The sequence below is a fragment of the Argopecten irradians genome, chromosome 4, assembly GCF_041381155.1.
Source record: "Argopecten irradians isolate NY chromosome 4, Ai_NY, whole genome shotgun sequence".
NCBI lineage: Eukaryota > Metazoa > Mollusca > Bivalvia > Pectinida > Pectinidae > Argopecten > Argopecten irradians.
In genome coordinates this window covers 1,732,927-1,759,241 of record NC_091137.1, presented here as the reverse complement: position 1 = coordinate 1,759,241, position 26,315 = coordinate 1,732,927, and the positions used below count along the sequence as shown (strand labels likewise).

Here is a 26,315-nt window from a genome sequence, read left to right as displayed (position 1 = left end):
GTGTTATTTCGGACTGAAGAAGGCCCTATAGTGGCTGAATATATATTCCATAGAAATGATTTTGATTTTACTTTGAATTTATTTTGGCCTTTTATTTCGGATTATTAATATACTAGCTTTATACCGTTTTTCCTCATTATGAAAAAAATAGCGATTACAAACTTCAATTATCAAAATCCAAGATGGTGGCCTGTCGGCCATCTTTTTCACCGATCGGTCCCAAAATGTAATATGTACATTTGAGACAGATCCCTTCAGTGCTTTCTGAGAAATAGTGGTAACAAACTTCAGTTTTCAAAATGCAAGATGGCGGCCTGTCGGCCATCATGTCCACCGATTGGTCCGAAAATACAATATGTCAAACTAGGACATTAGAGAAACATGCATGTGAAATTTGAGACAGATCCCTTCAGTACTATCTGAGAAATAGCGGTAACAAACTTCAGTTATCAAAATCGAAGGTGGCGGCCTGTCGGCAATCTTGTTCACCGATCGGTCCCAAAATGCAATATACACAACTAGGTACCTAGGGGAACATTCACATGCAATTTGAGTCGGATCTCTTAAGTACTCTCTGAGTGGTTACATTAGCGGTAACAAGAATTGTTAACGGACGGACGGACCACGGACGACAGGCGATTTCATGGCCCACCATCTGATGATGGAGGGCTGAAAATCTTAGATTTCAGCAAAAATATTAAAGATTTAAACACTGAAATGGAACAAATACTTAACGAGGTCACTGTGACCTACTTTAAAAAAAATGTATCAGTTTTCTGAACTGAACTTCACAAACCCAATATTTATACCCTTTGACCCCTAAAATTAGAATCACAATGGCTGACATTACATCCGTGTTTTAAGGGTTTGTGATTTGTAGTTCTTTAAAACATTTTCACATTAACTGTCATGACAAATAACCACATGTCACTGCTGATCGAAACCGACCAATCGTCCATCTAAACGCGAACAAGTTATAATTAAAACAAATGAGATTTTCCGCAACGATAAAAATAATTGGAATATTTGAGATCTGTATTTTTTGTAGTAAAAACAATATCGTGTTTGGCATTTCTGTATCGATTGTGGATTGTACAAGGAGGTTTGTAGTTGTGAGGTAGTTAGAGTATTGACAGAATCCAATTGGAAGAAAGCAACAACCTTGCATGTATTGAAAGCATAAAATACCAACATGAAGTTAAACTTCCACACAAATTTCAGCGCAATTAACAATCTGCATAATTCACTCCCCAATTGGCGTAGTTCGGAAGCAATACAAACACTGAAATTTCCTATTTATTCAAGGCTCATTGTATAGTAACTCTATTGGTATTTAAAACAAATCCTAATTCGAAATGAAATTTCGCAAGTGCACGGGACTTTACAATCGGAACAATGCTCTAAATGCAATAATAACTTCTGAAATAGCTCACACATTTCAAGGTGTTGAACCATTTGTAGGCCCGTCTGCTATCAGCTAGCTCCAGGCATTACTACAAGAATTGGGATTTTACGAGCTTTCCTTTGCAAATGCAATTTAAATTTCCTGAGGACATATGCGAATGAAAAATCCATTAAATCACATTTAAAATAGTTTGTAGGTAGATAAAGGGTGCAGGTTATTGGGCGAGTGTCTATCTGCCGACTTCAGCAAAGACAAGATAGGAGCTTCCATCATCAAGTAACATAATAACAAATAATGTCATTAAAGGATTTCCTTACATACAATGTGTTAAATGTGTATATGTTTTGTCAAACTGTGGTATAATCGTGATGTCTAGTGATAATAGTGGATCCATTTCTAGTGCTATATCACTGAAGTGTATAATCGTGGTGTCTAGTGTTCATAGTGGATCCAATTCTAGTGCTATATCACTGAAGTGTATAATCGTGATGTCTAGTGATAATAGTGGAGCAATTTCTAGTGCTTTATCACTGAGGTGTATAATCGTGGTAAATAGCGTTAATAGTGGATCCATTTCTAGTGCTATATCACTGAAGTGTATAATCGTGGTGTCTAGTGTTTATAGTGGATCCATTTCTAGTGCTATATCACTGAAGAGTATAATCGTGGTGTCTAGTGTTCATAGTGGATCCATTTCTAGTGCTATATCACTGAAGTGTATAATCGTGGTGTCTAGTGTTCATAGTGGATCCATTTCTAGTGCTATATCACTGAAGTGTATAATCGTGGTGTCTAGTGTTTATAGTGGATCCATCTCTAGTGCTATATCACTGAAGTGTATAATCGTGATATAGCACTAGAATTGGATCCACTATGAACACTAGACACCACGATTATACACCTCAGTGATAAAGCACTAGAAATGGCTCCACTATTATCACTAGACACCACGATTATACACCTCAGTGATATAGCACTAGAAATGGCTCCACTATTATCACTAGACACCACGATTATACACTTCAGTGATATAGCACTAGAAATGGCTCCACTTTTATCACTAGACACCACGATTATACACTTCTGTGATATAGCACTAGAAATGGCTCCACTATGAACACTAGACACCACGATTATACACTTCAGTGATATAGCACTAGAAATGGCTCCACTATTTACACTAGACACCACGATTATACACTTCAGTGATATAGCACTAGAAATGGCTCCACTATTATCACTAGACACCACGATTATACACTTCAGTGATATGGCATTAGAAATGGCTCCACTATAAACACTAGACACCACTATTATACACTTCATTGATATACCACTAGAAATGGCTCCACTATTAACACTAGACACCACGATTATACACTGCAGTGATATAGCACTAGAAATGGCTCCACTATAAACACTAGACACCACTATTATACACTTCAGTGATATAGCACTAGAAATGGCTCCACTATTATCACTAGACACCACGATTATACACTTCAGTGATATAGCACTATAAATGGCTCCACTATTAACGCTATTTACCACGATTATACAATTCAGTGATATAGCACTAGAAATGGCTCCACTATTAACGCTATTTACTACGATTATACACTTCAGTTATATAGCACTAGAAATGGATCCACTATGAACACTAGACACCACGATTATACACTTCAGTGATATAGCACTAGAAATGGCTCCACTATTAACACTAGACACCACGATTATACACTTCAGTGATATAGCACTAGAAATGGCTCCACTATTAACACTAGACACCACGATTATACACTTCAGTGATATAGCACTAGAAATGGCTCCACTATTAACACTAGACACCACGATTATACAATTCAGTGATATAGCACTAGAAATGGCTCCACTATTAACGCTATTTACTACGATTATACACTTCAGTTATATAGCACTAGAAATGGATCCACTATGAACACTAGACACCACGATTATACACTTCAGTGATATAGCACTAGAAATGGATCCACTATGAACACTAGACACCACGATTATACACTTCAGTGATATAGCACTAGAAATGGCTCCACTATGAACACTAGACACCACGATTATACACTTCAGTGATATAGCACTAGAAATGGATCCACTATGAACACTAGACACCACGATTATACACTTCAGTGATATAGCACTAGAAATGGCTCCACTATTAACACTAGACACCACGATTATACACTTCAGTGATATAGCACTAGAAATGGCTCCACTATTAACACTAGACACCACGATTATACACTTCAGTGATATAGCACTAGAAATGGCTCCACTATTAACACCTGACACCACGATTATACACTTCAGTGATATAGCACTAGAAATGGCTCCACTATTAACACTAGACACCACGATTATACACTTCAGTGATATAGCACTAGAAATGGCTCCACTATTAACACTACACCACGATTATACACTTCAGTGATATAGCACTAGAAATGGATCCACTATTAACACTAGACACCACGATTATACACTTCAGTGATATAGCACTAGAAATGGATCCACTATGAACACTAGACACCACGATTATACACTTCAGTGATATAGCACTAGAAATGGCTCCACTATGAACACTAGACACCACGATTATACACTTCAGTGATATAGCACTAGAAATGGCTCCACTATTAACACTAGACACCACGATTATACACTTCAGTGATATAGCACTAGAAATGGCTCCACTATGAACACTAGACACCACGATTATACACTTCAGTGATATAGCACTAGAAATGGCTCCACTATTAACGCTATTTACCACGATTATACACTTCAGTGATATAGCACTAGAAATGGATCCACTATGAACACTAGACACCACGATTATACACTTCAGTGATATAGCACTAGAAATGGCTCCACTATTAACACTAGACACCACGATTATACACTTCAGTGATATAGCACTAGAAATGGATCCACTATGAACACTAGACACCACGATTATACACTTCAGTGATATAGCACTAGAAATGGCTCCACTATTATCACTAGACACCACGATTATACACTTCAGTGATATAGCACTAGAAATGGCTCCACTATGAACACTAGACACCACGATTATACACTTCAGTGATATAGCACTAGAAATGGATCCACTATGAACACTAGACACCACGATTATACACTTCAGTGATATAGCACTAGAAATGGATCCACTATGAACACTGACACCACGATTATACACTCAGTGATATAGCACTAGAAATGGCTCCACTATGAACACTAGACACCACGATTATACACTTCAGTGATATAGCACTAGAAATGGATCCACTATTAACACTAGACACCACGATTATACACTTCAGTGATATAGCACTAGAAATGGATCCACTATGAACACTAGACACCACGATTATACACTTCAGTGATATAGCACTAGAAATGGCTCCACTATGAACACTAGACACCACGATTATACACTTCAGTGATATAGCACTAGAAATGGATCCACTATGAACACTAGACACCACGATTATACACTTCAGTGATATAGCACTAGAAATGGCTCCACTATGAACACTAGACACCACGATTATACACTTCAGTGATATAGCACTAGAAATGGATCCACTATAAACACTAGACACCACGATTATACACTTCAGTGATATAGCACTAGAAATGGATCCACTATGAACACCTGACACCACGATTATACACTTCAGTGATATAGCACTAGAAATGGATCCACTATGAATACTAGACACCACGATTATACACTTCAGTGATACAGCACTAGAAATGGATCCACTATGAACACCTGACACCACGATTATACACTTCAGTGATATAGCACTAGAAATGGCTCCACTATTAAACACTAGACACCACGATTATACACTTCAGTGATATAGCACTAGAAATGGATCCACACTATTATCACTAGACACCACGATTTATACACTTCAGTGATATAGCACTAGAAATGGATCCACTATGAACACCTGACACCACGATTATACACTTCAGTGATATAGCACTAGAAATGGATCCACTATGAATACTAGACACCACGATTATACACTTCAGTGATATAGCACTAGAAATGGATCCACTATTAACGCTATTTACCACGATTATACACCTCAGTGATATAGCACTAGAAATGGATCCACTATTTACACTAGACACCACGATTATACACTTCAGTGATATAGTACTAGGAATGGCTTCACTATTTACACTAGACACCACGATTATACACTTCAGTGATATAGCACTAGAAATGGCTCCACTATGAACACTTGACACCACGATTATACACTTCAGTGATATAGCACTAGAAATGGCTCCACTATGAACACTAGACACCACGATTATACACTTCAGTGATATAGCACTAGAAATGGCTCCACTATGAACACTAGACACCACGATTATACACTTCAGTGATATAGCACTAGAAATTGATCCACTATGAACACCTGACACCACGATTATACACTTCAGTGATATAGCACTAGAAATGTATCCACTATTATCACTAGACACCACGATTATACACTTCATTGATATAGCACTACAAATGGATCCACTATGAACACTGAACACCACGATTATTCACTTCAGTGATATAGCACTAGAAATGGCTCCACTATGAATACTAGACACAACGATTATTCACTTCAGTGATATAGCACTAGAAATGGCTCCACTATGAATACTAGACACAACGATTATACACTTCAGTGATATAGCACTACAAATGGATCCACTATGAACACTAGACACCACGATTATACACCTCAGTGATATAGCACTAGAAATGGCTCCACTATTATCACTAGACATCACGATTAAATGGCTCCACTATGAACACTAGACACCACGATTATACACTTCAGTGATATAGCACTAGAAATGGCTCCACTATTATCACTAGACACCACGATTATACACTTCAGTGATATGGCATTAGAAATGGCTCCACTATAAACACTAGACACCACTATTATACACTTCATTGATATACCACTAGAAATGGCTCCACTATTAACACTAGACACCACGATTATACACTGCAGTGATATAGCACTAGAAATGGCTCCACTATAAACACTAGACACCACTATTATACACTTCAGTGATATAGCACTAGAAATGGATCCACTATGAACACTAGACACCACGATTATACACTTCAGTGATATAGCACTATAAATGGCTCCACTATTAACACCTGACACCACGATTATACACTTCAGTGATATAGCACTAGAAATGACTCCACTATTATCACTAGACACCACGATTATACACTTCAGTGATATAGCACTAGAAATCGGCTCCACTATTATCACTACACCACTAAAGTGTGTTCCGGAATTGCTCCGGTTCCGTGATTAGTCGTAGTTATTGCTGATGTCACTCTCCCGAGTTACACAAGTCTAAATCAAATTCATTATTGATTGAATGTTCCTTTGATAATGGTATCATCACCCCTGTGAAAAAGCTGTGTCTTACTGTTTAATGGCAGTTGACAGTACCATTTTTTTCAGATATACGAAGCGCGAAGTTCCAAAAGAAAGGAGGACATTTTCAGTTAGCACTAGAAATTTGTTTACTTTTTAATCACCACGATAATTCTACATTTACAGTATGAAAATGTCCATAACATATCGTACACGCAATAGACCTTTTATTGTTTGGATGCTGAGCAGAATAGACAGTTACTTCTAACTAAATCTATCAAATAATCCGCCTGATATCCAGTGATTTCGCCCGTTTATCATATTTTTTTAGCATATGTCCACTATGACCTGATTTTTTCATCGGCTTGAAATTCAGTTGATGACGTCAGCACTAGAAATGGATCGTCACTAAAAACCTGACACCACGATTATACACTTCAGTGAATTCGAGGAAGGCAGACATAATGGCGGAATCCGCTATGCATTCTTTGAAACCAAGTTGATGTATACACTGCAGTGATACGCACTAAAATGGATCCACTATGAACACCGGTCACTGATTATCATTTGCACTAGTCAGTGATATTAATAGAAATGGCGCCACACTCTTTGGATTTCACTAGATCACCAAAATTAACAACTCTTTGTCGGGACTATGTCAGGATCATTTAGCACTAGAAATGGATCCACTATTAGAAGTTCACTAGACACTGCACGATTATCACTCCTGTTTCGATATCGCACCCAAAAATAACAATCCACTTTGTCGGGACCCATGTCAAGATCATTTCAGGCAAGTTTCAGCCAAATCGAACTTGAAAAGAATTTCAAAATCTGAAAAGTTTACGAACGGCGGACGACAACGGGCAAAACGTGATTATAGGTCTTCCTGACTGACCTAAAACATTTTTGACTTGTTTCGTAAAATTACACATGAAATTAACTTGTTCATTACATAAAACACGTAAAGGGACGATCCGATTCTTGGTGTATGTGATGTCAGGTGTAGGATGTTTGTTTGTTTGATTAATTAACGTCCTATTAACAGCTATGGTCATGTAAGGACGGGCTCCCATGCATGCGGTGTGTAACGTGTGTGTAGTGCGAGGTGCGTGTTTTGGGAGACTGCGGTAGGAATGCATGCCCTCTATCTAGATGTGTTTTTGTTTCATTTCCCCATAACACAAGTGCATGTATTTATATGTCAGCAAAACATTAAAATGTATAGCCGTAAACCATTTACTATTAAGCTTCAAACTGTTAAAAGTTATGAAAGATCATCGTGATATCAGATAGTAACACCAACATCGTAAAACATTACTCATATTAATGTGTTTTAATTTGAAATAATTAAGTTTTATGTAAGGAAGTATTTAACTCGTTGTGTACAGCATCGATACTTTTTTGAAACTCAGGTCTGCAGTGATGTTAGGCTAAAAATTGTGATGGGCTGAAAGTCCGACAAATGATATAGTATTGCCATGTTAACGGCCGACAGTTTTGGCAGAGATTGGAAAGTGTCTGGTGCAGGCTACCGTCTAGTAAAAGAGATACGTCTAGTAAAAGAGATACCGTTATTTATGTATCTACTGCTGAGAGTTTAATGTTCACTATTGATCCAGAGAGTCTAGATTCCACATTGAATTTTAGGTTTTACATTGATCCAGGGAGAGTCTATATTCTACATTGGTTTTAGGTTTTACATTGACCCAGGGAGAGTCTATGTTCTACATTGGTTTTAGGTTTTACATTGATCCAGGGAGAGTCTATATTCTACATTGGTTTTAGGTTTTACATTGATCTAGGGAGAGTCTATATTCCACATTGATTTTGCATTGATCCAGGGAGAGTCAATATTCCACAATGGTTTATCCATGCAAAGTCTATATTCCAAACTGGTTTTAGGTTTTACATTGATCGAGAGTCTATATTCCACATTGGTTTTAGGTTTTACATTGATCAAGGGAGAATCTATATTTCACATTGGTTTTAGGTTTTACATTGATCAAGGGAGAGTCTATATTCCACAGTGGTTTTAGGTTTCACATTGATCCAGGGAGAGTCAATATTCCACAGTGGTTTTAGGTTTTACATTGATCAAGGGAGAGTCTATATTCCACAGTTGGTTTTAGGTTTTACATTGATCAAGGGAGAGTCTATATTCACATTGGTTTAGGTTTTACGACAGTTTTACGTTTTAGTTTTATGCATATTGATCAGGAGAGTCTATATTCCACATGGTTTTGTTTATTCAGGTTTTACATTGATCCAGGTCTATTCACATTTAGGTTTTACATCTATATTCATGGTTTTGATTGTCATGGTCATTGACAAGTCTATATTCCACATGTTTAGGTTTTACATTGATCACTATATTCCACAGTGGTTTTAGGTTTTACATTGATCAAGGGAGAATCTATATTCCACATTGGTTTTAGGTTTTACATTGATCCAGGGAGAGTCTATATTCCACAGTGGTTTTAGGTTTTACATTGATCAAGGGAGAGTCTATATTCCACAGTGGTTTTAGGTTTTACATTGATCAAGGGAGAGTCTATATTCCACAGTGGTTTTAGGTTTTACATTGATCAAGGGAGAGTCTATATTCCACAGTGGTTTTAGGTTTTACATTGATCAAGGGAGAGTCTATATTCCACATTGGAGTTTATAGGTTTTCCACATCCAGGGAGAGTCTATATTCCACAGTGGGTTTTGCATTGATCCAGGGAGAGTCTATATTCCACAGTGGTTTTGCATTGATTCACGGAGAGTCTATATTCCACATTGGTTTTAGGTTTTACATTGATCCATGCAGAGTCTATATTCCAAACTGGTTTTAGGTTTTACATTGATCGAGAGTCTATATTCCACATTGGTTTTAGGTTTTACATTGATCCAGAAGGTCTATATTCCACATTGGTTTTAGGTTTTACATTGATCCAGGGAGAGTCTATATTCCACAGTGGTTTTACATTGATTCAGGGAGAGTCTATATTCCACATTGGTTTTAGGTTTTACATTAACCCAGGGAGAGTCTATATTCCACATTGGTTTTAGGTTTTACAATGATCCAGAGGGTCTATATTACATAATGGTGTTAGGTTTTACATTGACCCAAGGAGAATCTATATTCCACATTGGTTTTAGGTTTTACATTGACCCAGGGAGAGTCTAGATTCCACAATGGTTTTAAATTGATCCAGGGAGAGTCTAGATTCCACATTGGTTTTAGGTTTTACATTGATCCAGGGAGAATCTATATTCCACATTGGTTTTAGGTTTTACATTTTATGATCAAGGGAAAATCTATATTTCACATTGGTTTTAGGTTTTACATTGATCCAGGGAGAATCTATATTCCACATTGGTTTTAGGTTTTACATTGATCCAGGGAGAATCTATATTCCACATTGGTTTTAGGTTTTACATTGATCAAGGGAGAGTCTATATTCCACATTGGTTTTAGGTTTTACATTGATCAGGGGATCTATATTCACATGTGGTTTTAGGTCTATTTCCACATTGATTTTACATTGATCCAGGGAGTGTCTATATTCCACATTGGTTTTAGGTTTTACATTGATCCAGGAGAGTCTATATTCCACATTGGTTTTACATTGATCGAGAGTCTATATTCCACATGGTTAGTGGTTTTAGGTTTTACATTGATCCAGGGAGAGTCAATATTTTACATGATCACAGTGGTTTTAGGTTTTACATTGATCAAGGGAGAGTCTATATTCCACAGTGGTTTTAGGTTTTACATTGATCAAGGGAGAGTCTATATTCCACATTGGTTTTAGGTTTTACATTGATCGAGAGTCTATATTCCACATTGGTTTTAGGTTTTACATTGATCCAGGGAGAGTCTATATTCCACAGTGGTTTTGCATTGATCCAGGGAGAGTCTATATTCCACAGTGGTTTTGCATTGATTCACGGAGAGTCTATATTCCACATTGGTTTTAGGTTTTACATTGATCCATGCAGAGTCTATATTCCAAACTGGTTTTAGGTTTTACATTGATCGAGAGTCTATATTCCACATTGGTTTTAGGTTTTACATTGATCCAGAAGGTCTATATTCCACATTGGTTTTAGGTTTTACATTGATCCAGGGAGAGTCTATATTCCACAGTGGTTTTACATTGATTCAGGGAGAGTCTATATTCCACATTGGTTTTAGGTTTTACATTAACCCAGGGAGAGTCTATATTCCACATTGGTTTTAGGTTTTACAATGATCCAGAGGGTCTATATTACATAATGGTGTTAGGTTTTACATTGACCCAAGGAGAATCTATATTCCACATTGGTTTTAGGTTTTACATTGACCCAGGGAGAGTCTAGATTCCACAATGGTTTTAAATTGATCCAGGGAGAGTCTAGATTCCACATTGTTTTTAGGTTTTACATTGATCCAGGGAGAATCTATATTCCACATTGGTTTTAGGTTTTACATTGATCAAGGGAGAATCTATATTTCACATTGGTTTTAGGTTTTACAATGATCCAGGGAGAGTCTATATTCCACATTGGTTTTAGGTTTTACATTGACCCAGGGAGAGTCTATATTCCACATTGGTTTTACATTGATCCAGGGAGAGTCTATATTTCACATTGTTTTTAGGTTTTACATTGATCAAGGGAGAGTCTATATTCCACATTGGTTTTAGGTTTTACATTGATCCAGGGAGAGTCTATATTCCACATTGGTTTTATGTTTTACATTGATCCAGGGAGAATCTATATTTCACATTGTTTTTAGGTTTTACATTGATCAAGGGAGAGTCTATATTCCACATTGGTTTTAGGTTTTACATTGATCCAGGGAGAGTCTATATTCCACATTGGTTTTATGTTTTACATTGATCCAGGGAGAGTCTATATTCCACACTGGTTTTACATTGATCCAGGGAGAGTCTATATTCCACACTGGTTTTAGGTTTTACATTGATCTAGGGAGAATCAATATTCCACATTGGTTTTAGGTTCTACATTGATCCAGGGAGAGTCTAGATTCCACATTGGTTTTACATTGATCCAGGGAGAGTCTATATTCCACATTGGTTTTAGGTTTTACATTGATCCAGGGAGAGTCTAAATTCCACATTGGTTTTAGGTTTTACATTGACCCAAGAAGAGTCTATATTCCACATTGATTTTAGGTTTTACATTGCTCAAGGGAAAGTCTATATTCCACATTGGTTTTAGGTTTTACATTGATCCAGGGAGAGTCAATATTCCACATTGGTTTTAGGTTTTACATTGATCCAGGGAGAGTCAATATTCCACATTGGTTTTAGGTTTTACATTGATCCAGAGGGTCTCTATTCAATAATGGTTTTAGGTTTTACATTGACCCAGGGAGAGTCAATATTCCACATTTGTTTTAGGTTTTACATTGATCCAGGGAGAATCAATATTCCACATTGGATTTAGGTTTTACATTAATCCAGGGAGAGTCTATATTCGACATTGGTTTTATGTTTTACATTGATCCAGGGAGAATCTATATTCTACATTGGTTTTGCATTGATCCAGGGAGAGTCTATATTCTACATTGGTTTTAGGTTTTACATTGATCCAGGGAGAGTCTATATTCTACATTGGTTTTAGGTTTTACATTGATCCAGGGAGAATCTATATGCCACATTGGTTTTAGGTTTTACATTGATCCAGGGAGAGTCTATATTCCACATTGGTTTTAGGTTTTACATTGATCCAGGGAGAGTCTATATTCCACATTGGTTTTGCATTGATCCAGGGAGAGTCTATATTGTACATTGGTTTTAGGTTTTACATTGATCCAGGGAGAGTCTATATTCTACATTGGTTTTAGGTTTTACATTGACCCAGGGAAAATCTATATTCCACATTGGTTTTAGGTTTTACATTGACCCAGGGAGAGAGTCTATATTCTACATTGGTTTTAGGTTTTACATTGATCCAGGGAGAATCTATATTCCACATTGGTTTTAGGTTTTACATTGATCCAGGGAGAGTCTATATTCTACATTGGTTTTAGGTTTTACATTGACCCAGGGAGAATCTATATTCCACATTGGTTTTATGTTTTACATTGATCCAGGGAGAGTCTATATTATACATTGGTTTTACATTGATCCAGGGAGAGTCTATATTTCACATTGGTTTTAGGTTTTACATTGATCCAGGGAGAGTCTATATTCCACATTGGTTTTAGGTTTTACATTGATCCAGGGAGAGTCTATATTCCACATTGGTTTTGCATTGATCCAGGCAGAGTGAATATTCCACATTGGTTTTAGGTTTTACATTGATCCAGAGGGTCTCTATTCAATAATGGTGTTAGGTTTTACATTGATCCATGCAGAGTCTATATTCCAAACTGGTTTTAGGTTTTACATTGTTCGAGAGTCTATATTCCACAGTGGTTTTGCATTGATCGAGGGAGAGTCTATATTCCAAACTGGTTTTAGGTTTTACATTGGTCCAGAGGATCTATATTCCACAATGGTTTTGCATTGATTCAGGGAGAGTCAATATTCCACAATGGTTTTGCATTGATCCAGGGAGAGTCAATATTCCAGATTGGTTTTAGGTTTTACATTGACCCAGGGAGAGTCTATATTTCACATTGGTTTTAGGTTTTACATTGACCCAGGGAGAGTCTATATGCCATAATGGTTTTAGGTTTTACATTGACCCAGGGAGAGTCTATATTCCACGTTGGTTTTAGGTTTTACATTGATCCAGAGGGTCTCTATTCAATAATGGTTTTAGGTTTTACATTGACCCAGGGAGAGTCAATATTCCACATTGGTTTTAGGTTTTACATTGATCCAGGGAGAGTCTATATTCCACACTGGTTTTACATTGATCCAGGGAGAGTCAATATTCCACATTGGTTTTAGGTTTTACATTGATCCAGGGAGAGTCAATATTCTACATTGGTTTTAGGTTTTACATTGATCCAGAGGGTCTCTATTCAATAATGGTTTTAGGTTTTACATTGACCCAGGGAGAGTCAATATTCCACATTGGTTTTAGGTTTTACATTGATCCAGGGAGAATCAATATTCCACATTGGATTTAGGTTTTACATTGATCCAGGGAGAGTCTATATTCCACAGTGGTTTTGCATTGATGGAGGGAGAGTCTATATTCCAAACTGGTTTTAGGTTTTACATTGGTCCAGAGGGTCTATATTCCACAATGGTTTTGCATTGATTCAGGGAGAGTCAATATTCCACAATGGTTTTGCATTGATCCAGGGAGAGTCAATATTCCACATTGGTTTTAGGTTTTACATTGACCCAGGGAGAGTCTATATTCCACGTTGGTTTTAGGTTTTACATTGACCCAGAGAGAGTCTATATTCCACATTGGTTTTAGGTTTTACATTGATCCAGAGGGTCTCTATTCAATAATGGTTTTAGGTTTTACATTGACCCAGGGAGAGTCTATATTCCACGTTGGTTTTAGGTTTTACATTGATCCAGGGAGAGTCTATATTCCACGTTGGTTTTAGGTTTTACATTGATCCAGGGAGAGTCTATATTCCATAATGGTTTTAGGTTTTACATTGACCCAGGGAGAGTCTATATTCCACATTGGTTTTAGGTTTTACATTGATCCAGGGAGAATCTCTATTCCACATTGGTTTTAGGTTTTACATTGATCCAGAGGGTCTATATTCCACAATGGTTTTAGGTTTTACATTGACCCAGGGAGAATCTATATTATACATTGGTTTTAGGTTTTACATTGACCCAGGGAGAGTGTATATTCCACATTAGTTTTAGGTTTTACATTGACTCAGGGAGAGTCTATATTCCACATTGGTTTTAGGTTTTACATTGACTCAGGGAGAATCTATATTCCACATTGGTTTTAGGTTTTACATTGACTAAGGGAGAATCTATATTCCACATTGATTTTAGGTTTTACATTGACCCAGGGAGAGTCTATATTCCACATTGGTTTTAGGTTTTACATTGACCCAGGGAGAGTCTATATTCCACAATGGTTTTAGGTTTTACAATGATCCAAGGAGAATCTATATTCCACATTGGTTTTAGGTTATACATTGATCCAGGGAGAGTCTATATTCTACATTGGTTTTAGGTTTTACATTGATCAAGGGAGAGTCTATATTATACATTGGTTTTACATTGATCCAGGGAGAGTCTATATTTCACATTGGTTTTAGGTTTTACATTGATCCAGGAAGAGTCTATATTCCACATTGGTTTTAGGTTTTACATTGATCCAGGGAGAGTCTATATTCCACATTGGTTTTGCATTGATCCAGGGAGAGTCTATATTCTACATTGGTTTTAGGTTTTACATTGATCCAGGGAGAGTCTATATTCCACATTGGTTTTAGGTTTTACATTGATCCAGGGAGAGTCTATATTCCACATTGGTTTTGCATTGATCCAGGCAGAGTGAATATTCCACATTGGTTTTAGGTTTTACATTGATCCAGAGGGTCTCTATTCAATAATGGTGTTAGGTTTTACATTGATTCATGCAGAGTCTATATTCCAAACTGGTTTTAGGTTTTACATTGTTCGAGAGTCTATATTCCACAGTGGTTTTGCATTGATCGAGGGAGAGTCTATATTCCAAACTGGTTTTAGGTTTTACATTGGTCCAGAGGGTCTATATTCCACAATGGTTTTGCATTGATTCAGGGAGAGTCAATATTCCACAATGGTTTTGCATTGATCCAGGGAGAGTCAATATTCCAGATTGGTTTTAGGTTTTACATTGACCCAGGGAGAGTCAATATTCCACATTGGTTTTAGGTTTTACATTGATCCAGGGAGAATCAATATTCCACATTGGATTTAGGTTTTACATTGATCCAGGGAGAGTCTATATTCCACAGTGGTTTTGCATTGATGGAGGGAGAGTCTATATTCCAAACTGGTTTTGCATTGATCCAGGGAGAGTCAATATTCCACATTGGTTTTAGGTTTTACAATGATCCAGGGAGAGTCTATATTCCACGTTGGTTTTAGGTTTTACATTGATCCAGGGAGAATCTATATTTCACATTGTTTTTAGGTTTTACATTGATCAAGGGAGAGTCTATATTCCATAATGGTTTTTAGGTTTTACATTGATCCAGAGGGTCTATATTCCACAATGGTTTTGCATTGATTCAGGGAGAGTCAATATTCCACAATGGTTTTAGGTTTTACATTGATCCAGAGGGTCTATATTCCACAATGGTTTTGCATTGATTCAGGGAGAGTCAATATTCCAAACTGGTTTTGCATTGATCCAGGGAGAGTCAATATTCCACATTGGTTTTAGGTTTTACAATGACCCAGAGAGAGTCTATATTCCACATTGGTTTTAGGTTTTACATTGGTCCAGAGGGTCTATATTCCACATTGGTTTTAGGTTTTACAATGACCCAGAGAGAGTCTATATTCCACATTGGTTTTAGGTTTTACATTGATCGAGAGTCTATATTCCACATTGGTTTTAGGTTTTACATTGACCCAGAGAGAGTCTATATTCCACATTGGTTTTAGGTTTTACATTGGTCCAGAGGGTCTATATTCCACAATGGTTTTGCATTGATTCAGGGAGAGTCAATATTCCACAATGGCTTTGCATTGATCCAGGGAGAGTCAATATTCCACAATGGTTTTAGGTTTTACATTGATCCAGGGAGAGTCTATATTCCACGTTGGTTTTAGGTTTTACATTGACCCAGAGAGAGTCTATATTCCACATTGGTTTTAGGTTTTACAATGATCCAGGGAGAGTCTATATTCCACAATGGTTTTGCATTGATTCAGGGAGAGTCAATATTCCAAACTGGTTTTGCATTGATCCAGGGAGAGTCAATATTCCACATTGGTTTTAGGTTTTACATTGACCCAGGGAGAGTCTATATTCCACGTTGGTTTTAGGTTTTACATTGACCCAGAGAGAGTCTATATTCCACATTGGTTTTAGGTTTTACATTGATCCAGAGGGTCTCTATTCAATAATGGTTTTAGGTTTTACATTGACCCAGGGAGAGTCTATATTCCACGTTGGTTTTAGGTTTTACATTGATCCAGGGAGAGTCTATATTCCACGTTGGTTTTAGGTTTTACATTGATCCAGGGAGAGTCTATATTCCATAATGGTTTTAGGTTTTACATTGACCCAGGGAGAGTCTATATTCCACATTGGTTTTAGGTTTTACATTGATCCAGGGAGAATCTCTATTCTACAATGGTTTTAGGTTTTACATTGACCCAGGGAGAATCTATATTATACATTGGTTTTAGGTTTTACATTGACCCAGGGAGAGTGTATATTCCACATTAGTTTTAGGTTTTACATTGACTCAGGGAGAGTCTATATTCCACATTGGTTTTAGGTTTTACATTGACTCAGGGAGAATCTATATTCCACATTGGTTTTAGGTTTTACATTGACTCAGGGAGAATCTATATTCCACATTGATTTTAGGTTTTACATTGACCCAGGGAGAGTCTATATTCCACATTGGTTTTAGGTTCTACATTGACCCAGGGAGAGTCTATATTCCACAATGGTTTTAGGTTTTACAATGATCCAAGGAGAATCTATATTCCACATTGGTTTTAGGTTATACATTGATCCAGGGAGAGTCTATATTCTACATTGGTTTTAGGTTTTACATTGATCAAGGGAGAGTCTAGATTCCACATTGGTTTCAGGTTTTACATTGATCCAGGGAGAATCTATATTCCACATTGGTTTTAGGTTTTACATTGATCAAGGGAGAGTCTATATTCTACATTGCTTTTAGGTTTTACATTGATCCAGAGAGTCTATATTCCACATTGGTATTAGGTTTTACATTGATCCAGGGAGAGTCTATATTCTACATTGGTTTTAGGTTTTACATTGTTCCAGAAGGTTGCTATTCAATAATGGTTTTAGGTTTTACATTGATTCAGGGAGAATCTATATTCTACATTGGTTTTAGGTTTTACATTGATCCAGGGAGAGTCTATATTGTACATTGGTTTTAGGTTTTACATTGATCCAGGGAGAATCTATATTCCACATTGGTTTAAGGTTTTACATTGATCCAGGGAGAGTCTATATTCTACATTGGTTTTAGGTTTTACATTGATCCAGAGGGTCTATATTCCACAATGGTTTTAGGTTTTACATTGACCCAGGGAGAATCTATATTCTACATTGGTTTTAGGTTTTACATTGATCCAGGGAGAGTCTTGATTCCACATTGGTTTTAGGTTTTACATTGATCCAGGGAGAATCTATATTCCACGTTGGTTTTAGGTTTTACATTGATCCAGGGAGAATCCAGGGAGAAACTAATGTAGAATATAGACTCTCCTCTCCCTGGATCAATGTAAAACCTAAAACCAATGTGGAATATAGACTCTCCCTGGGTCAATGTAAAACCTAAAACCAATGTAGAATATAGACTCTCCCTGGATCAATGTAAAACCTAAAACCAATGTAGAATATAGATTCTCCAGATCCAGAGGGTCTATATTCCATAATGGTTTGAGGTTTTACATTGACCCAGGGAGAGTGTATATTCCACATTGGATTTAGATTTTTATGATTAGAACTAAATTTACTGCATATTCCAACCTCTCACGAAGGAAAAGAGTGGCCAATAAATCCCTTGCTGACACAGTCGAGTCCACACATAATCCCCTTTCATGGCCAATCAGGATTACATGACCATGAAAGGGGCTGTACATTTATTCAGTCAACCATGGTAACAAATACTGTAAAAGAGGGGAGATAATCATTACCAGCCTTGTTATATTGATTAAATCAATCAACAGACCAAATAAGCAATGCTGATAAGATTTGTAAAACGACATTGTAATAAGAAAATAAATTTCAAGTTATGAACATCAAAAGGCTTAATTAATTAAGTTTTCACTTAACATACGAAAGCTGAAACTTAATAGCTTTGTAAAGAAAAGTTTAAACTCTTTAGGAATCTCTATACCAACAAATGGCACTCTGAAATTAATATATGCATTATATCAGTTGAACATATGAAATTGATTTAAAATACAATTTACTTACATTCAATGTTTCCGACAATTTTTTCATTTGCTTATTTTTCTTCCAATCGTTGAACCGAGCTTGACAATAATCCAATTGTTTCATACTGTACATATGCGGATTCCCTAAAATGTTTGTATGCAGCATTTCCCAAAGTCAAAGGTTTTATCACGACACATAGCAAAATCCTTGTAATTCTTACGATAGGTAATGACAAACTGATGCATTTATATTGAGCCAAGATTCCCTAGTACCGAAAAGTGCTCACAAGCATAATATACTTTTAAATCAAATGGAAAACATTTGGATAGTAGGGTATAGGGATGGAAAGGTGTGTATTTTTCAATCAACCAGTCTTTTTGTTCGAGGTTAAGAAGCATACAGTAAGTCAGTTATTGCATGATTTCTTGTCACTCAGGACTAATTGGCCCCTGGCTTCTCTCGGGTGCAATACATCCCATATTATTCGATAGCTATGCAATGACCTTTACTAACTGTTTACACAGGTAAATCATGTTTACTGCATATCTCAAAATAAATATCTTACTGCATACCTCCAACCTCTCACAAAGAAAAAGTATGGCTAATAAATATCTTACTGCATAACTCCAATCTTTCACAAAGAAAAAAATATGGCTAATAAATATCTTGCTATCACAGTTAAGTTCAAATATAATTCCCTTTCGTGGCCAATCAGGATTATTACATGTAAGGGGCTGGACTTGTGTGCAGTCGACCATATTAACACATGCTGTAAGAGAGTGGAGATAGTCATTACTCATCTTGTTCTAATAATTAGGTCTATCAATAGACCGACTAACCAATGCTGATAAGATGTGTAAGCAGACAATGCAATAAGGAAATCACATTTATTTAAATGAATATCAAAAAGCTTCATTAATTAATGTTTTGATTAATTATCATATGACAGTTGAAAAGTTACCTCAAAGCGTTGTAAGTTTTTAACTCTTCATGAACTTTTATATCAACAAATGATACTTTGGAATTGATATATACATTCCATCAACTGCAATAATCGTTACTTATTTTATGGTCTAATGAACACTTACAGGTAAGGTGTAAGTATAGATACATTTGCATTATATTTGCTATATAGTAGTTTACATGACCGTCGAATCAGAATGGCTGTAGCATGCGGTTATGGTGATAATCAATCATTATAAATTACACATAACTACCCTAAATGTTCTAATAGGCATCAAATGAATATATTTCTTGTGTGGAAATTCCCGATGTCAGTATATTGTGACCGGGTGGGGTGTGTTGCTTGGTGTCTTCGGCGGTATGATTAAGTGGTATAACACTATAAAAAGAGCAAGAGTTCCATGTACAGAAAGACACAACACGATGGGAGGCCGTCTCTAAATGGTCTTGGTTGTTAATAGGACGTTACACACACAACACATCACATACAGGAGAGGCCGTCCTTAAATGACCCTGGTTGTTAATAGGGCGTTACACACACAACACATCACATACACGGGAGGCCGTCCTTAAATGACCCTGGTTGTTAATAGGACGTTACACACACAACACATCACATACAGGAGAGGCCGTCCTTAAATGACCCTGGTTGTTAATAGGACGTTACACACACAACACATCACATACACGGGAGGCCGTCCTTAAATGACCCTGGTTGTTAATAGGACGTTACACACACAACACATCACATACAGGAGAGGCCGTCCTTAAATGACCCTGGTTGTTAATAGGACGTTACACACACAACACATCACATACACGGGAGGCCGTCCTTAATTAAATGACCCTGGTTGTTAATAGGACGTTACACACACAACACATCACATACACGGGAGGCCGTCCTTAAATGACCCTGGTTGTTAATAGGACGTTACACACACAACACATCACATACAGGAGAGGCCGTCCTTAAATGAAACTGCTTGTGAATAGGACAATTTGATAAACCATACCAAACTAAAGCAAAAGAGCAAACAATTTCCTGGAAACCAAATCATGATATGGAACGAAACACCAATAAACAATAGATGACGGCACATGTTTTTTTTTAATTTCCCTAAGGCAGTTCTGGTTTCATTTCTGTACTTCTGACTTTTGTCAGACCTCTGAAATCATTTCTTATTTGCGAGTGATAATATGAAGATTATGAAGAATATATGATGTCGCTTACTCATATTCAGATACTTCGCGTTGGATTAAGTTACTCATATTCAGATACTTCGCGTTGGATTAAGTTACTCATATTCAAATACTTCGCGTTGGATTAAGTGTTTTCCACATGCCATTTACATTACTAATGAATTTGTATAAATCACGCATGAACCAATGATTACAACTAGTTACTTTAATAATTTCAAATATCAACATCATTTATCGCACCTCGGACGGAAATGTCCCCAAATGATTGGCGGAGAGCCGTCACGTGGTGACCCCCTATTACATTATAGGGGGTCAGTAAATTTTATTATGGTGCAATATGGCGGCTGTCGCCCTCGCTTCAAAATTTTAAAACATTCTCTTCAACTAAACATACCACTTCATTACCGTAAAACTATATATTACTTGTTAATTTTTGTGTGAAAATAACTTTAATCGTTTTAATACTTCAAATTACATGATATGCGTTTTTTAAATACGAGTTGCTTCCCCTACGCCAGTTCGAAAGTTGATGACGCGCTGAAAGTCAAACGTAAGAATTCAAGCGTTTTCTAGACTGTGATTATAAACAAATGAAGGTGTTCGTACCTACAGATCAATCTTCACTCTACAATCAATTTATCGGCATAACTTTTAAGTGATTATCTCAGCGAGAATGCACAGATGATCAAGGAGATTGTGCTTAAAATGTTAGATGGATGTTTGTGTCACTCTTATTATATAAGCTTACAGACGGTCTGGTGTCGTAGGAGGTAGGCCTACTGTGCTCAAAGGAATGTCGAAATTATTGTTGATTTATGAATTATTCATTATTATTCTGCAGGTTCCTTATATAGTATATTTGAAAATTCTTGAAAGAAATACATAGATAAATATTTGGCCTATTATTTTAAAAGTGGCGATTGTTTGTTATCATTCGTGCCAGTATGATTTAAGTTTGATTTCAGATTCTTGACCAAACAAATAGGAAACAAAGAATTATTAAAACAAATAAATGGTCCTCGATGCGATAAATTCGTTATATAGTCAGTTACTGACCCCCTATAAAGGCATAGAGGGTCAGTAAGAAGTATAGGAGGCTCGGGCTACGCCCTCGCCCCCTATAAATCTTACTGACCCTCTATGCCTTTATAGGGGGTCAGTAACTGACTATATAACTAATAATATCGTAGCTATAAAAGAAAGGAGAGAGGAGGTTTCTAGTCTTTATTGGACAATGTCGCTTTTCAGAACACACCCTATTTATTTGGAAAATATTTAGATAATTGAAATCCACAATGAACGTCTTAAAGGTTTAATTAAGAAATGCTTCACACGGTTTATTTAAAACAAAATGCCGGGAGGTAGTATTCAAAGTATAGATGATTTCAACTGTTTAAGTCACAGAATTGTTTGAATCTCGATTTTCTCCATTTTGTAAACGTTTGACAATATAGCATTGCTTCAATAGAAAATGGTAGATTCCCATTATTTGAGGGATATCAAGAATACAAGACTATCTATTGATTTTAACAGATACAACTTGCTAAAACACGAAAAGAGCATTAAAATCCAACAAATGTGGACGAACGGAGTTATTCTCGCTCCTGTTTAAAGTGATTTCTGATCACAATCGTTAGATGTGACGTAGAATTCCTGTCAGAGCAGCGTAGTCTATTTAGCGTCACTTAAAAGCTTGAAGTAATCCGCTTCAGAATGAATTGATGACAAGCAGAGAAGATCAAAACTTAAAACATGTTACACAGGCATATTGATACTTTCAAAGCTATGCCATTTTATCTATTTGACGGGCACACAAACTCCAAGCTTACCAAGGCGATAAAATCTATATTGAAAGTAATTGATCATTGAGTATTTTAGAACACATGCATAATAAAGGGTATGTGTGCGATATGTTTAATAACTGGCATTGATATTATTTCAACTTCACCTTCATACCCCCTATTTATAATATCATCGATAGTGAAATCTTATGACGATGCCCACATGAAAAAAAAGTATTTTCCGTATGTTCGTATTGATGCGATAGATTTTTCTGACAATCCTACAACTTTTTGGACATATACTAGGCTTTAACAGAGATCTCGTATTCTGCGCTCAGAATCAAAGTGAGTGGACCGACTGGTTAACATGTTCTGAGAGTATAGTCTACTAGCAAGCGTAATGGAATTGAAAAAGAGATTATTTTAGGCAGATGGACCACGACCAAACTGTTGTCACCCAAAAAACAAACCACAGCAACACATCGCCTGCTTATGGAGTTAAATAACATTGCTCCAGAGCGCCTGGTCTCGAAATCAATATTTGTTTTGGGTTATCGATACAAATATGTTCTTTTGGTGTCGAATATATTCGGTTCTATTTTATATTGACATAGTTATTGTGATTATGCTTGAGTTCTATCAATCATGTATCTGCATCTGTAGTTAGAATAGTTCATACAAATTAATCTATATACCAAACGATAATTCAGTCCTTCAATACTTAAAAAGTTATATAGTGTAGGACTGACTTTTTTGTCATAAATAAAAGACGGAAATAAGACATGCACGTTGTTAAAGTCACACGCAGAGCGTTCAAGACTAGGTAAATCATCTGTCGTATCCAGAAAACTCGGCCAGCAGTACGACGTAATAATTATGATAGTTCCTACGTATTCCCGACATCGATGATAAAGATGTCTCTAATAATTGTGCAAGAGCCAAAGTCCAACAAGGGATATCGTATTCCTATCAATTCATAGAGTGATAATCAAACAAAATATAATAAAGTATGAACCACAACTTAACATGGGCGAGCGCTCAACTCGAGGCGGTGGTTTGCTCGTTTAATTAAATTTACAACCAGGGTCATTTAAGGACGACTTCTGATGTACGCAGTTTGTTTTTTGTGTGCAGTGTATGGTGTGTGTTTCGGGAGACAGTGCATGGTGTGTGTTTCGGGAGACAGTGCATGGTGTGTGTTTCGGGAGACAGTGCATGGTGTGTGTTTCGGGAGACAGTGCATGGTGTGTGTTTCGGGAGACAGTGCATGGTGTGTGTTTCGGGAGACAGTGCATGGTGTGTGTTTCGGGAGACTAAATTATGTTCATGTTGTATCATCTGGTAATAGCGGACCTCTTGTTCTTTTTATAGTGCTATATCACTAAAGCATGCCGCCAAAGACACCAAACAACACACCCCAACTAGTCACATTATACTGACAATAGACAAACCAATCGCTCCACTCCTTTACTGCTGAGCACTAATCAGCAGGGGACAGAACCCTGAGCATACCTCACAGGGGCGGTCAACCGACGGCTATAGTGAGGCGGTATCAGCAGGACGTTAGGAAGAAACATTATATCGGTCGCCAAGATATAGGGAGGCTAGATTCGATCGGGAGGAATATCAATTTTTCTGTGAATGCAATTTCGCTTTTTTCTTTAATTTAACAACAAAATCCTTTTAGTTCTACAAAACGAGACGACAAATGATTGTGTATTAAATTTCTTGCAAGCCATTTGTCATTTGATTGAGCTTCTATTGTTGCTAGTCATTAATTTCTTAAAGAAATAATCAAGTTACCAAGCTGGTGATATAATTACTTAACTTTGAGATATGCGCTCGCCCTGTCAGGAAGGGCTCAAAGTTCCATGGCAGAGATACACCGTTACCTTTGAAAGTTAGACGACTGATTTGGCCGTTTCCGGATTTAGCGAGTTGATAGTACTATAAAAGTGTCATTAGTTTAATGAGCCAAAATGAATATACCTCAGCCTCCCAAAATATACAGACATTCACGTACGTACCGCACACGGGAGAGCCTATCCTTAAATGACCATGGCTGTCAGTAGGACATAATAAACTACTTCTATTACAATGTTCGTGATCAAAGAAGGATACTTACGTGCCAAACAATCTTCTTCTCCGGCAAACACAAAGTAAACCATGATGAGAACTGCAAAGAACATAGGAAAGGTTTATGAGTTCATCAAACTATTAACAGATCCAACATTCCAAATACGGTTATTTGCGGAAATTGCACATCCAAATAAGTTATGCACGCGTAAAATATGATATTCCCTGTATTCAAACCAGTACGTATTCAATATATCGCTGGACAGGGGGATTTCACTTGCTGAAACGCCATGTGCGTTTTGAAAATTATGATACGGTCTTCCGACTGTGGAATGTTGAAGGCCTCCAGGCTGCTGTTAATACCCCGTAAGTGACAATAGTTATGTCTCGGTCTATAGCTAATACAAATGTATGTGATGCAAATCAATCACAATTTAAATGTGTAACACAGACATGCAATCACACATGTTGTTTAATGTCAAGTTAGTTCGTCACTGGTAGATACTACTTTTCGCAGCGAACTACCTAACTAATCCCATCCGACTTAGAAACACAAAAGACGAAGCGTTTGTAAAATCTTATTTGTCCTCTATTTTTTTCTTCTTTTGAAGCAATTAAGAAGACAGCGTTGATGAAGCCCTATCGTGGGGAAGTGCCGGGTATATAAGTCTCGGGCCGTGCCAACAGTCTGTTGGTAATGCATTAGATCTGTTAGGCTGTGTGTGAACTGTTCACAAAAATCGATAAGACTACACATAGGTTACGACAGAGAACCAGGTTTTACGACAAACCGAGGACGCACATATATATACATATCTATATAACCAATGTCTCTTTCGGAAAAGTCGGTCACATAAACCGAGGTCTGGTTGTCTACCAAATATTACCGCGTTGTTGAGTTTCCTTACTAAGTAGTAGGATTATTGCACTGTACAAATTTCAATACAGCTATATTTGGATAAGTTTGATTTATTTTTATTTACCGCTTACGCTTAGTAAAGATCATGTCGTATTCGGTTTGAATGTGAAGATGTGAAGAAAGGTGGCATAACAGAGGAAATGCAATACCTATGTGATTTTAATATTGCATTTAAAGACGGAAGGCTACTTGTAGAATGTTGAGGCACGCCGCATATGCCACCTTTTGTTTCTACTTATAAAACATCACTTCAGAGTAATCTTGGTGTAATACAAAGATTGCTTAACCTTTGTCGTCCTGATTACATTGTTTGGTTGTTTATGATAGGTTTAATGTCACAATAGGGTCATTCAAAGACGATCTTCCATGTGTGTAATGTGCTGTGGTGTGTGCCTTCCATGTGTGTAATGTGCTGTGGTGTGCCGTCCATGTGTGTAATGTGCTGTGGTGTGTGCCGTCCATGTGTGTAATGTGCTGTGGTG

At 37.0% G+C, this 26,315-nt stretch overlaps 1 protein-coding gene across 1 annotated transcript in view; it reads right to left on the bottom strand.

Moving 5' to 3' along the window:
* Window positions 1-25,541, bottom strand: part of LOC138320340 (UPAR/Ly6 domain-containing protein qvr-like) — a 44,371-nt gene extending 18,830 nt beyond the window's left edge. Inside the window, exon 1 of the mRNA XM_069263260.1 lies at window positions 24,964-25,541. Coding sequence (XP_069119361.1) covers window positions 24,964-25,027 — 64 coding nt within the window. The 5' untranslated portion in view covers window positions 25,028-25,541. The remainder of the gene's footprint in view (window positions 1-24,963) is intronic.
* Window positions 25,542-26,315: the final 774 nt, after the last annotated feature.